We start from the raw sequence: 14490 nt of genomic DNA, 5'->3' as shown, positions 1-14490 counted from the left end.
ATTGACTTCATTCTGGTCTGAATGTTGACTTTTTTCTACATAAGTTTGGAAATAGGGAAACATGTTTATGAAGAACTGTGAAAAACAGAAGTGGTCATCATGTGCGAAACCATTCAAGGAAGGCAGCGTGCCACATTTGTCACTCATTTTGTATTTTTTTGATGAGAGACAGTGTTTGGTTTCCGTTTCAGTCCATTTTCAGTCAATCCTAAATGTTAAACCATCGTCTGTTCGTCCATAAATGTCGGTGTATTTTGTAATCGTAGCAGCCACATGACACTGAGCAACTTTTGAGAGCTATTGCATGCTTCGGTCTAGACCCATCTCATCTGATTCTGGTTTGTTACTTTGGTGACCATCAACAAGCAAACAAATGCTATCTGATCGAGCTGTTACCTTAAACATATTGAATTCCCGGCCTCTGACTGCCCCAAGAATCATCTGTCTCTCTCTCTATTAATCTGGTTTGTGTGGAAGCACACCTTGATATTATGTCGGCTGTGCTGCATTCAGCACAGTACGTGATATATGCCATTCCCCGGGATCTGCCTTTCACGTGCTGAAGCTGCCATGGCGCTAGATCTACATCGTAATGATCCTCAATGAGACTTAACCACTCTCTTGCTTGTTTGATGCGTGTCTACGGCATGCTTCTTAACAAGGAAAGTTCAGGTTTGCCTAGCGTTAGGCGTTTGCTCCATCAATGGTCAGAAGTTTGGCCATCGTCTTCATTGTACCGGTATAATGCACTTGACGCTTTGATAAACCCGATTTGCTTCAACCGAAGTGAGTTCACGGCTTGAAGGGGACGGAATAAATGGATTCTTTTCTTATATGCATACGGTATTTGAATGCGGTGGCTGATAATTCCGTTAGATTTTGCGTTATCCTCAATACATTTTAACCACGGGCTGTCAGTCTTGGCTTTTAGGGAGAGGAATGTAATCGATTTTTTTTTAGAATCGTCACTTCCTTCCGCAGCTCTCATGTAATCACTGTTAAGCAGCAATTGCCCTCACCGCTTACTTACCGCGGGAAGCAAACGGTTGTATGCAGGGCATGACAGGATGCGGAGACCGCCTGGGCCGTCATCGCTTTTCGAGGTGAAATATCTAGGATCACGCCGCTTATTTCATCCGTCCTCTATTGACATCTAGAAAATTGATAGTTTCAAGTGTTAGTTTAACGATATTTTCTGACTTCGTTGCGTCGTCCAGGCAGCGCTGGGCACTTTATTCTAGACAGTCGCTCAATGTCACGCGTCATTTAACAGTCATTTATTATCTGAACTAAAACACCCTTGAAGATAGATTGTTGAGGTTATCCTGCCGTAATTAGCAAGCTAAGAAGCCTAGGTAACCGCACAATTCACGACTAAGAGTTTCCGGGAGCAGCTCCTTGACTCTGACTGACTTGCTTTAACTTTCAGAGATGATTCCAACGCATTAGTCAGCGCCATTGGTTCGGGAGGCCTTACAGAATCAGGCATACGAAAAAGAACTTGTAAAATGCATGCCGTTGCATTTACTCAGCGCCGTTCCATTCATTTCACGTCCTATCATATGCTTGCTGGTTAAGTTCCTGACATAGTGGAACGGAAATCCAGACGAATAATAAGCTTTTCCACAGCGTAGACATGACAGTTAACTCTTTCTCCGTTAAGTGCGGTCCGAAACGATGAAACCTGTATGCTTGAAATGCATGCTGACTCCGTTGAATCAGAGAACGGTAAGCAGAAAATCTATTCAATTGCTGGCAATTCCTGCAGAATATTACAACGCTCGTGTTCCGAATTATGCATTGGCGACTTGCCGAGTTTGAATGTAAATGAGATGAACGCTTGCACTGTCAACCCACATGACTTACCGGGCTTTCGAGCAGGCTTTCTGACCTCAATGCGACGCATTGTGGGAAGCTGTTAATACAGACTGAACCTCAATGCACGTTAGCTGGTCCAAAATTGCATGCGCGTCGCAAATAGCAAAACTGTGGAATCACAGAGTCAGTCCTTCCACATTCCGGTTTCTCGTGAGCACTTACGCTAGCTTCTGAGTTAACTGACCGGTGATATAGACTGCGTGGCAATGTACGCTATTTTTCCACCAGATCCACATCAAAACAGCGTGCATTGCAGGCGAGCGACTACGCGTCCAATAAAAAGTTCATTCACGGCTCCAGTTATCCGTAAAGATTCGTGCTTTTGCTGAAATTGATGACCGATGAAATGAGGATAGTGTGCAATGTGCGTCACTTCTTTCACTGAGGTTACGCCAAGAGTCGTGTGCATCGCAAGTTAACAGCTACGTGTCAAATTGCATTTGTCCGTCATTTCTCATCACAATTTTCTGGAAAGACTTGGGCTAGTCACGTAATCACTTCTCAAATATATCACTAATCTAAATCTAATCACTCATCAAAGACCCGCGCAGGTTGCGAATTAAACTGATGGAGGTTATCAGGGTCTGGATGCAATGACAATTATTTCCATTTGCACCACGTTCATGCCTCGCTCGCATTACTGGCTTCCTCCTCTTACAATGACTCGCTCATGAGTCTCATGTATTAAGACATAATCCACACTCACACATCTATGCACACGGTGCTAATTTGTAAGCTCGTAATACGACTCATCTCGGCGATAGTCCTAATGACATAAACCCAAATGTAATGTGAGCTGTCCGGCTCGTGAACCCGACCCTCAACCCCGTCGTGCGTGCTTGTCACCATCTGGCACGGGGCAAGCCCATCATGCCTGGTTGGTAGTGGTGCAGAGCGCCTCCGTTCACTGAGAGCCCTCCCAGTCCGGATGCTGCTTTCTCACTGAGTCCACGCTGGTCCTGTGAGTCGTCCTCTCGGATGTGATCATCCCTGATCTGCAAGCCCCTCCCTCCAGGTTTCGGCTGTCAGCTAAGTTTGCTCCCACTCGTGCCCACACCCGTGCCATGTCCAGGTCCGTGTTGCATGCCCTCTTTCTTGGCCCAGGGCCTCGGATAGCAAGCAAGCAAAACCTCAGAGCCGGCATGCCTGGCCCTGAGGTTTTGCCGCCATGGCGTTTTGCTGCTTACTGATTGACTGGGGCTCAGGTTCGGACTCGGGCCCGGGTTCGGACTCGGGCTCGGACTCCGGACCTGCCCGCGGGGCTGGTGGCTGCATCAGCTGGCTCAGTCCTGGTCTGCCGCTCGGCTCTGCACGGGCCTTTCCTGGTCCTCTGCTGGCCGTTTGTCGGCTCCGGTACGCCGGACACGTCGTGAACGGCGTGGGACGCGGCCCGCCGGATGCCCCGCCCCCCGGCTGCCTCCTGCTCCGGACATGCTATTAGCAATTGGGCGTGGAGTGCCACGTGCTGCGTTTCCGCCGGGACGTCCCGCCCGCTGGTGATCTTGTTGTTGACAGGGCCATCAGCTGCTCCTCCGGCGCGGCCTGCGCGCACAGACGCCTTGTTCGGCCGGCTGACCTGTCGCCGGTTTTCTGGCTTACATGTAGTGACCCACCTGCTGTGCAGAGTGGGAACTGCAACGGGATGGGGCTGGGGGGGGGGAACAACAGGAGCGATGCTGACCAAGGAGCATACACGTGGTGTTAGTTAAAACGCAGGCTCCGCCTTATTATATTATGAAAGCCAGTTCATTTTTATGAGGGCTAGTTCTTCATCGGCAAAACGAAGTGAAAAATGACCCAAGCCTTCGAAATAAGTTTGGCTTAAATGCTGAAGGTTGAGTATTATTGAATGGCATCATGGTCTGCCGCACGCGCTGAAGCACTTCTCCGTTGCACTCTAAAAGTTTGCTTCCGTCTTGAATCGTTCAATTCCTCACAATGGTGAAAAATGCAGACAAAGAAAATGAAAACACTTTGGCCACGTAATCCCAGATGAAGCTTAAACTTTTCCCTCATATTAGGGATCCAAAAGCGCAAGGGACGTAAAAAATCCACACCGCTCTTTAAGTTAATGGTGCCATGCATTTATCCGAGTTTAACTACGATTAACTGCATTCTAAGTCACCGTTGATATCTCTTGACAAAGATAGTTACTAAAGGGACAGTTAACAGAAAGCGCCTTTCTCTGAACCAGCTGGCTGCAATGTATAAAATACCCGCAAAAAAAACGTTTATTGTCGCGCAGACACGCCAATCGTCGTTGCGGAAGCTCACCTTTGGCAGACTGCTTAGGTTATCCTGACCACTCGCGTGATGTGGCGAAACGCGTGGTGGCAGGCTCGTCCTCCAAATGTTTTGTTCATACGGCTCGTGAAAAAAGGTCATTTGGCCTTTGGCTTGTTAGTGCCAGCCTGGTTACAGGACAGCCGGCATTCGCGGGATTGCATGGCATGGTAAAGATCCTTTCGTGCTATTTGGATACGGGACCGAAGCAAAATGGATCCATTGAACGTGCATTGCAATAATGGGATGGTGGGTTCAGAGCACTATCAATAATTATTCTCAACACTGAATGAGATCAAAAATCGGACGCAGCAAAATTTTCGTCTCCGGTTTGACCTCTCATTTTATAGGTGCACTGGACCTGTAACCTGAACCAGCGATGCCACTCCCCAAAGAAATTATGTTACTCGATTTATTTCTCATGAGGCCTTGCAACAAAGCGATTCAGGTTTCAACTTCGAATGCAACAATGTTAGGCTCGTAGCACACCATGGGTAGGGGACCAAATGTCGGTTGGTATTAAGAATTCACGAGACGGGTGAATCAGTGGTGTAAATATCATGCTTGGGTTGTGGGGAGAAAAGCGTCAGGGCTCACGTTTCACAGATAAACAACAAAAAACACCGTAAGATTTTAAATCGGTCACCTCCGATGTCTCCAGTTTCTCCCCAAATGAGGAAACAAGTTTGGGATTGTTGGATCGAGTTTCCCTGCTGTCCCATCCACGGCGGCGCCACCACGAAGAAGGATCAAGGCAGACGGTGTTTGTGTGATGGCCAACGTTTCTCTATGCTTTTTTATATCACAGGCAAGAATATTGGGGGCCCAAGCCGAAATAGGGGGGACTCAACATTGGGGCATCCAAGACCTTCACAAAAGAATGCAAATCAACAGCCGTGTACCCACGTGTAGCCAGGATTTTCTCAAGAAGGGAAGGATGGGAGGGGGGGGGGGGGCGGAGCTCAGTGAGATCGCACCATGATGACTTTGATATAAGCAAGAAAGGCGGTGAGCTCCGGTGTTTGGCTTTGTAAGTGCAGAATAAGTCCTTGTCCTGATAGTTGTCAACTTTTGATATACATTGATATATATATGGATCGACTTTTCAGGAGGAGCCAGTCAACGACGGTACGAGGACTGACCATATGACCAACGATTGGCTGAAGATTGATTACCGTCAGCGTAAGAACTCTGAACACATATTGCATCACGATTGCTTATAATGGTGGGTCAGGAACCGTGTGTGGTGAAAAAGATAGAAAAAGCACGTCTAAGACGGACCCGGGCCCCCTGGTCCATCCCTTTGACTACACAATTAGTGTTCACCACCTTCTAATGTAACTAAAATATGCGTATGATGTGCCAGGTAGTGATCCATCGGCGTACGCTGTTGCCATTTTGTGGAGGGATATTCTGACGCAGGATTTTGTATGGCATAATACAGAAGCTGTGAATTATTCCCCAGATGAATACCGTAATATTTTGACCGAATTTATAAGGTGGTCAGCACAACTAAGTTCTGTGAGTTGTCACACAGCCTAAGCCCTATATAATCCCGCAATGATTATGTTCCTTTCTTGCTCTATACGGGAGTATCGAGCTGAAAAATAGAAAGCAAAAACAAAAACAAAAGGTGATCCGTAAGAAATCAGGACTGGAAAAGTGTATCTGAAACACTCACACAAAAAAGACAACTGGGAAACAACGTCTGATTCACGCCAAGTATGCTTTTGCTACAAAAAGACCAATCATTCCTTGTGCCTGGTCGAAAGCAAACCACTGTTTTATAAGCGAATTTACGTTCGCAAAGGCGAGTTCATTTATGTGTCATAATTGATATTCACATTGCGATGCTATCACGCTATCCATATCGTATGCTGTGAGTTTATATATGGCAACATAATTGGCTCATTGCACCACTGGCAACATGGTGCCAGTGGTGCAATGAGCACCACTGGCACCATCTGGCAACGTTGTCATCCGATGCATCAACATCACATCTCATTAGTCTGGGGTGATTCATACGGTGACTGTATGGTGATTCCCAGACTCCATTCCGTCCGCGCCATGAGGTGAGAACATGAACTTGGCTTCAGGTCGCGGAAGCGGCAATCCGTTCCGGTTAACCATTTTGGCTGGCTCCCCTGCAGTATAATAAGCGAGTCGCGTCGCCTTGAACGCCCATCGATGAAAACGACCTGGTGCTTTGCGCAAACGAGCAGCGTCGCTCCGCCCACCAGTCGATCTGCAGAGTGAATGGAATGGAAGAATTGATGGCCCTGGAGCTGCAGAAGCTCAGGGGAAGCTCGCCGCGAGACAAACGCAGCACGTTTGGCTGAGCGGCAGTTGAGGGCGGATGGCGTGGGGTGGCCGTAAATGGTGCAAAACGTGCGCTGGCAGGATGGCCGGGGTTCAGCCGGCTGGGAATCGTGCGGCGGTCTGCATGGCTCCCGAGGGGACCGACTGTGCACCGGCTCATCATCCTTCAGTGGTCCGATGGCTGGCAGGATGGCCGGGGTCCCGGCTGGGAATCGTGCGGCGGTCTGCATGGCTCCCGAGGGGACCGACTGTGCACCGGCTCATCATCCTTCAGTGGTCCGATGGCTGGCAGGATGGCCGGGGTTCAGCCGGCTGGGAATCGTGCGGCGGTCTGCATGGCTCCCGAGGGGACCGACTGTGCACCGGCTCATCATCCTTCAGTGGTCCGATGGCTGGCAGGATGGCCGGGGTTCAGCCGGCTGGGAATCGTGCGGCGGTCTGCATGGCTCCCGAGGGGGCCGACTGTGCACCGGCTCATCATCCTTCAGTGGTCCGATGGCTGGCAGGATGGCCGGGGTTCAGCCGGCTGGGAATCGTGCGGCGGTCTGCATGGCCCCCGAGGGGACCGACTGTGCACCGGCTCATCATCCTTCAGTGGTCCGATGGCTGGCAGGATGGCCGGGGTTCAGCCGGCTGGGAACCGTGCGGCGGTCTGCATGGCCCCCGAGGGGACCGACTGTGCACCGGCTCATCATCCTTCAGTGGTCCGATGGCGGGGTGAAATGACGGACGAGGCTTCTTCGAGGCTCCTTCACGCGGCCAAAGAACGCGTCCATGAGACCCTTGTAGTGCGCATGTGCATTCCGGCCTTCAGCTTTAAGGGTACGCGGACGTTTGCGCACTCTGTTGAGTTTCTTGCTGTCTACGCACACATTTCAACCTGGGCGGTAGTATATGGTGTGTTCCGTTTGAAATGTCAAGTTCAAAAACGCTGTGATCTGTTTAATTTTTTATTAAAATGTTCCTTTATATCTCATATATTTGAACTGTTCGACATTTTCGTGTTTACACTCAGCGTTCATGTGCCTAGTGAACGCCTCCACGACGGTTCCCTGAACACGAATGCGGCTCCCAATTGCGGAATGGCCCTCACCGGCCTGTTTCTTGCAGATGGCGTGTTGGGCCGCTGAATAGTCCAGAGAAGGTCCGCATCTCTGGATCCCAGACTGCACTGATCGTGTGAAAGATGCCAATAGAAATGTCCGATGATTATCAAGAATACTTGTCAAGTAGCACGTATTGGGACATTTTAGTATATTTATTTGCACTTTTTAACGACATTTCAATTGGAACACCCTGCATTTCGTAAATGAGTCGTGTAGGGCTCATTTACAGAAGTGCTTTATCCACCTTGGAGGGAGGGCCGCTCACCCAGACGGTGACGTCACGGTCGTTTTGATGTCGCCAGCATCAGCTCGGAGGGGGAGGGGGGGGGGGGGGTCGTGGAGATGGAAGGGAGAGTCCCGGGACGGCACCGTTGCCGAGATGGCCTGTCGGGCCCTCTTGAAACAAGATCATAAAATACATCGGGCCGAGATCTGGATGGTGCGGCGTCGCAGCGACACGAAAGCACTAAAGTTTGGTGGATCACAGAGAGGATAATAGTGCAGCCGTGCCGGAAATGTGTGCAACCGGTCACACGCGCGCCAGCGTTCACCTGGCACCGCTCTCTCCGGGCCATTTTTAAGGATGTGTACGACATCGCGAACCAGAACAGATCAAGCTGTACCTTTCATCAGCAAGAAAGACCTTCAGCTCCTGATTTGTTTAGCCATAATGAGTTGCTCGAATATGCTCGATCGACGTTATGTTTTGTTATTTCGGCCGGTTAAAGATCAAGGTACCGAAATTGGTTGTCTGTATGGCATCTTAAATTTCGGAAATATCCACTTCCATCTTTTGGAAGGAGTAAAAACAATTCAGCAAATTGCACAGAAACATTATGCAACGTTTTTAAAAGACAAATATATCACACTTGACATTTTATTCGCTCAGGTGATTTGGGATGATAGCTCATGAAATGAAAAAGGAAAATAGCTCGATCTAGAACAAGCGATGCTCCCCTCTTCCCTCTTTATGGGATTTTTCTTTCAAAATAAGAAAGCAATCGTAAACATACCTACGTTAAAACAAAGCAGAGAATTTTGTCGCCTGTCGCATACGAGTTTTTTGCGTCGTATGGGGCATCAGGTTCCACAATTCTGAAATTGCACAGTAGTATTGAGCGGCATGTGGGTGAATCTATTGGAACGGAAAATGGCTTGCAAGCCTGATCTCTCCCCAAACGAGAAAATGCATTTGCATATGACAACCCAGTGTTGGCTTCCAATCTTAGTACCTTGGCCAGGACATACTGCACGCTTGGTTTGACAATAGAGACTTTCTATGCATTTCTGGGAAACGTTTAGCGCTAAATAACATGACTTCATCGTATCCATTAAAAATTTTGATAACATGAAATGGCTGTAGAACTTGAGGAACGTATGTCATTACATGTGCTTTTGTGTCGTTTTCAATTTTTTGCGTCATGTGCATGTGTTAAACCATTATGGTGTATTCTGTACGTGTGTTTTTTGTCTGATGGTTCAGCCGCTGTTTGTGAAAAGCGTCGCGAGCTAATATGAGATGTAGAAGTTGATCGACATATATTGATATCACATTTAGATAATATGTTAGGGGGAGAGAGAGAGAGAGAGAGAGAGAGAGAGAGAGAGAGAGAGAGAGAGAGAGAGAGAGAGAGAGAGAGAGAGAGAGAGAGAGAGAGAGAGAGAGAGAGAGAGAGAGAGAGAGAGAGAGAGAGAGAGAGAGAGAGAGAGAGAGAGAGAGGAGAGAGAGAGAGAGAGAGAGAGAGAGAGAGAGGAGGGGGTTATATAAATTAATGTCTGCCCGAAAATATCCCGTGACCAATAACTCCTGGCGCATAGAAGGACGGTTATTTTCAGCTCTCTCAGAACTCATAAGAACAGACCTATGCAAGAAATCAGCTGCACGTTGTAGGTGAAAATGTCGTAAACCACTAAGCGGTCTGAACACACGGGCCCCTCTCAGACCTCCGACCCTCGTTGAGCAGGTGTCTGGGCGTGCATTGAACTTGCCCCAGCCAGTCTTTCTCACCTGTACTTTTCTCACGGCGAACGTCGTCGCGGGTAAAAAGATCGTCTCTATGACGTCCAAACGGCGCGTCACGGGATCAGTTTGACTGCACCATCCGCCATTATGTCCTTCAATCACAGACCATCTGTGAGCCGACGAGCTGGCCGAGGAAGCGTGCGGGCTGGGCAGCTCACAGCGTCTGCAGAACTATCTCCATGCAGAGCCGTGAGCCGTGCAGAGCCATGAGTTGTGGGTCCCCCGGGAGAACTGCGTTCTGACGTATTTTCCGGCGTTGAGTGCAGGCCCGAATCGCGCGCCGACTTCGAGCGTGACGTCATTCATCTCTGTCATCCTGCAGACGCACTCTCAAGCAGAATGACGTCCGCGGGCTCTAGTGTGTTTATGATCGGAGCAGACTCGCGCGCCGTTCAACAGCTCTCCATTGAGGAATAACCACTTTTGATACCTGCGTAGGCTGGAACGCCCACCGGGTTGCCCGTTTCCCCCCCCCCCCCCCCCCCCCCGCCTCACCGGGTGGTGGCGGCGTTTGACCGGAGATATCAGTTACTAGGTCGACCAAGTCCTCACCGACCCCGATCATCGGACTCTTCGAGGGTGCCTCGTGATGAGACCACGATGGACGGAACCCAGCGGGCTTGATAGGTCTAGCTTCGCTACGTTAACTGTCGGTGATAAGTCCAGCCGCGCGCCGTCAACTCTCGGTGATAGGTTCAGCCACGTGCCGTCAGCTGTCGTTGATAGGTGTGCCTGACGTCATCGGAGACCGGCTGCGGCATAACGTTGTGCTGGTGAGAGCCGTCACAGGGCACGGAGCCCTTTTGTGGGGGGCGTGAACGCGATGTTGAGCTCTCTGATGGGGCGAACGCGGTAGTGACCTTCTGTGACGGCATGAACGCGGTAGTAAACCCTCTGTAATGGCGTAAACGCGGTAGTGACCGCCTGCGACGGCGTGAACGCGGTAGTGAGCCCTTTATGATGGTGTAAACGCGGTAATGACTCTCTATGGCGGTGTGAATGCGGCAGTGACCCTCTTTGGCCGTGTGAACGCGGTAGTGACCCTCTGTAATTGCGTGAACACGGCAGTGACCCTCTGTGACGGCGTCAACGCGGTAGTGACCGTCTGTGACGGCGTGAACACGGCAGTGAGCCCTTTGTGATGGCGTGAACGCGGCAGTGAGGAGCATCCGGTGCTAGAGCCGCGACGCTCAGCGACGAATGTAATTCTTGTAAAGGATGCAGCAAATAGAGCTAAGGTGCCAGTCTTCAATAAATTGCGATGTTTCCCTCTTGGAAACCAGCACTGCTGTGCTTCGCTTCCACGATCAGGGGAGTACTTGAGGCAGGTGTTCGGACTAAAGGATTTCGTATTTCATCGGCTAGAGTGGATTTTGTCGACTCTCGTCGGTGTCCGGGGCCGATGTCTGATGAGAACTGGAGGTGGATGTTATGCAGTCCACAGTGGCCTATATTCTATACGTATTCGTTATGTTTCGCCAAAACCTGGCAACAATCGCAACAATGCAGATTGTTTCCAAATTATATCTTTCTTTGACTGAAATTGCTAGGCCCGCACAGACCAACTGCTTACTAAGCTTCAAACAACGTGTTTCGTGGATGAGCGGGCGTTTTTGCATCACACCTGCCAAACAGCATCTAAACTACATCGAACTGAACCATTTGCGCGGCTTTGGTCCAAATGACTTAATCTTAATGGTGTCTGGTCCTACAAGCGCCCGTTTCCGTGTCATCTGTTCGATCATCCCCGATAGTTTCCACGAATGTCACGGCCCGTCCCGCGTGATCAGATGCACCTTACTGGTACTAACACGGAATGGCTTAAATGTCCTGCGGAGTACAGCTCGCGAACCGCAAAACGCAGCCACCTTCACCGAAATGTGTATTCAATTCATTCTGAACGCATTTCTAACACTTTCACTCATCCTGGGCTTAGGTGTTTCAAGGAACTCCATGTACGTTCTACAATCGGGGGAAAATCGCAGTGCTTGTAGACCACACTTCCGCCCTACAGCTCGTCATTATCCGCGCAGTTGGGCGGGTAACATGCAGCCGCTGTATACCCTTTATTCTCATATGTTTTATTGTTTCCGAGGGATGGCCCTAGGGATGGTCCTAAGTGTTGCAGACTGGAAATCTGAATGACTGTAACTTCAGAGCACACGGTTGTTCAAACTGCGACCAGAACCAGATGAGGCAAGAAATTAGGGCATTTTTATAGATGTGTGAGCCTCTATGAATTTTATAAGTTTCATGGGTATGGGCCCCGTCGATATGGCCTCATTGATGTCGGTCTCATTGATATGGGTCTAATCAGCCTAATCATTACTGATTTTGCGATTTAGATTTATATCAAACCTTGACATGCGCTCGGTCGGTTTCCGGACTGTGCATGAGTACGACTTACAATGAAACGAATGTGGAATAACTTCAATTCCTCAAAACATGGGCATTCGAACACGATATATCCTTATAACTAATAGCTGTTAGATCCCAATGTTATGTCTGCTGACAACATAGATCATGTATGGACCTTTCTCTGACTGTTAAACGTGTCCTCTGTCTTCGTACACAAATTAAGGCGCAGCCGTGACGGCCAGTCGAGTTCGTCGCCAATGGCAGGTGGCACAGGTCAACAAAAACGCAGCCGCCAAAAAAGCGGCTGTCCGGCCGGCTCAACATGGGACGGTTGGACACCCGGGACCGACCGGCTGTCTCCAGAGCTGACCGGTAACCTGACCGATGACCGGCTGGATGTCTCCAGAGCCGACCAGTGACCGGCCGACTGTCTCCAGAGCCGACCAGTGACCGGCCGACTGTCTCCAGAGCCGACCGTTGACCGGCCGGTTATCTCCTGAGCCGACCGGTGACCGGCCGGTTGTCTCCAGAGTCAACCGGTGACCGGCTGGCTGTCTTCAGAGCTGACCGGTGACCGACCGGCTGTATCCAGAGTCAACCGGTGACCAGCTGGCTGTCTCCAGAGCTGACCGTTGACCGGCCGGCTGTCTCCAGAGCCAACCGGTGACCGGCTGGCTGTCTCCAAAGCCGACCGGTGACCGGCCGGTTGTCTCCAGAGCCGACCGGTGACCGACCGGCTGTATCCAGAGTCAACCGGTGACCGGCTGGCTGTGTTCAGAGCTGACCGATGACCGGCCGGCTGTCTCCTGATCCGACCGGTGACCGGCCGGCTGTCTCCTGAGCCGACCGGTCACCGCCCGACTGTCTCCAGAGCCGACCAGTGACCGGCCGGCTGTCTCCTGAGCCAACCGGTGACCGGCCGGCTGTTTCCAGAGCTGACCGGTGACCGACCGGCAGGCTCTCGGTCGGTCGCCGGTCGGTCACCGGTCAGGTCGGTCGGTCGGTCGCCGGTCGGTCACCGGTCAGGTCGGTCGGTCGGTCGCCGTCGGGACCGTCAGCCGGCCGTCGGTCGGCCGCCGCCGCCGCCGCCGCCGCCGCCGCCGCCGTCGCCGCCGCCGCTCAGCTAGAAGAACCCGTCCTCGTCGGGGCCGGCATGACGCACGAAGCCCGGGTGGGAGCCGCGTCGACCCGGGTCGCCGGGCCGCGGCGCCAGACGGGTCACCTTATGCACCGGCGCCATTAGGCCGTGGCTGGGCGGGCACTCGAAGTACCTGCCGGACCGGCGGTCAGGTTAGATGCGTCTGTCCATCCTGTCATGCTCAGCGGGCAGGTGGCTGCTGGACGGATGCTGACGCCTCTGGCTGTTAAAGATCACCCAGCCGGCGAGTCAACATAGTACGGTGTGCCGTTGTCGGTGAGATAAACCGCAGGGGGGAGGGGGGGGGGGGCGTGATTACCGAGTGGTTGGCATCTACATCTTCCACGTACGGGCTCGGGTCCAAATTCCGGTGAAGCCAGTCCCTGAACGCTAATATGACCTTTGCAGCCGTCAGCGCTCCATATAAGAGTGCCCATTGACGTACGTCGTGTTGCCTTTTTTGAAGAGCTTAACCGTGGTGTGGTGAACGGCGCGTCCATCGCCCCTTCAAAACTGTCTCGTACGTTGGTTTCTCTCCCTACCGTGGCTGGTTTCAAATGTAAGAACATTTGCAAGGGAAAGCCTTAAAACCGCATGATTTCTTTCACAGAACGGTCTGGAAGCCAAAGACGGAAGTCTTACAGGCCACATTCTGTCCACGATGGAGGAGTGTCCCATTCATGCTATACCACGCCTCAATATAACTCGGGCTGAATTCATCTTGTATTTATAAACACAACTGCACCGACCATGGGCGCCAGCTACATTCAGTTTCGCGTCAGGGCAAAGTGGGCCTCATAAGATTTGTCAGTTTGCACCATGGCCGATTTCCTTGCCAGCTCCGCGACGCTGAAGCGTCTCGTATTGAACAGTATTGGATTTACACGTTCCGCCGGAGTTGCTGGAGGGTGCCAAACCGGTCCAAAGAAGCATCACAGCTGACGAACAGCTACATCCGCCGGTGGGCGAACTTCAGTTGTGCAGTGCCCATTGATACTGGCGACAAAGCCAGTCATTGGCCGACAGTTCTGGCGTGACGCTTTGCGGAGTCGTCGCGTCAGTAGCGGCTCAATACCGAATCATGAAGCACCGCGCCATTCAGTGCGCGCGAGCTGAAATTCCCACCAGATGATGGCTGCCGCGCCGTCACCTGGCTGCGGGGATGTCAGGCGCCGGGCGCGCACTGCGGCAGCGCCGGAGGCGGCCGGACTTGGGGTGAAGACCGCCGCCATGTAATGGCCGATTGAGGCGCCCCATCCCGCACCGATATCAGTTGGGATGGCCCGTGACTTTGTAAAAATGACTATCTGAATGGAATGACGTGCCTTTGAGTTTGATGTTAATGACACTTTGAGGTCGCTCTATGTAATAAATCAGCGCGAGCG

At 51.3% G+C, this 14490-nt stretch overlaps 1 protein-coding gene across 1 annotated transcript in view; it reads right to left on the bottom strand.

The window, feature by feature from the left end:
* Window positions 1-13046: 13046 nt before the first annotated feature.
* LOC119111619 (CAP-Gly domain-containing linker protein 1) overlaps window positions 13047-14490 on the bottom strand; it is a 45155-nt gene continuing 43711 nt past the window's right edge. The window contains exon 7 of the mRNA XM_037235427.1: window positions 13047-13238. Coding sequence (XP_037091322.1) covers window positions 13091-13238 — 148 coding nt within the window. The 3' untranslated portion in view covers window positions 13047-13090. The remainder of the gene's footprint in view (window positions 13239-14490) is intronic.

The sequence above is a fragment of the Pollicipes pollicipes genome, unplaced genomic scaffold (assembly GCF_011947565.3).
Source record: "Pollicipes pollicipes isolate AB1234 unplaced genomic scaffold, Ppol_2.1 Scaffold_7261;HRSCAF=8764_pilon_pilon_pilon, whole genome shotgun sequence".
Taxonomy (NCBI): Eukaryota; Metazoa; Arthropoda; class Thecostraca; order Pollicipedomorpha; family Pollicipedidae; genus Pollicipes; species Pollicipes pollicipes.
Note: the sequence above shows the minus strand (reverse complement) of the source record. Positions and strands in the feature narration are given on the sequence as shown.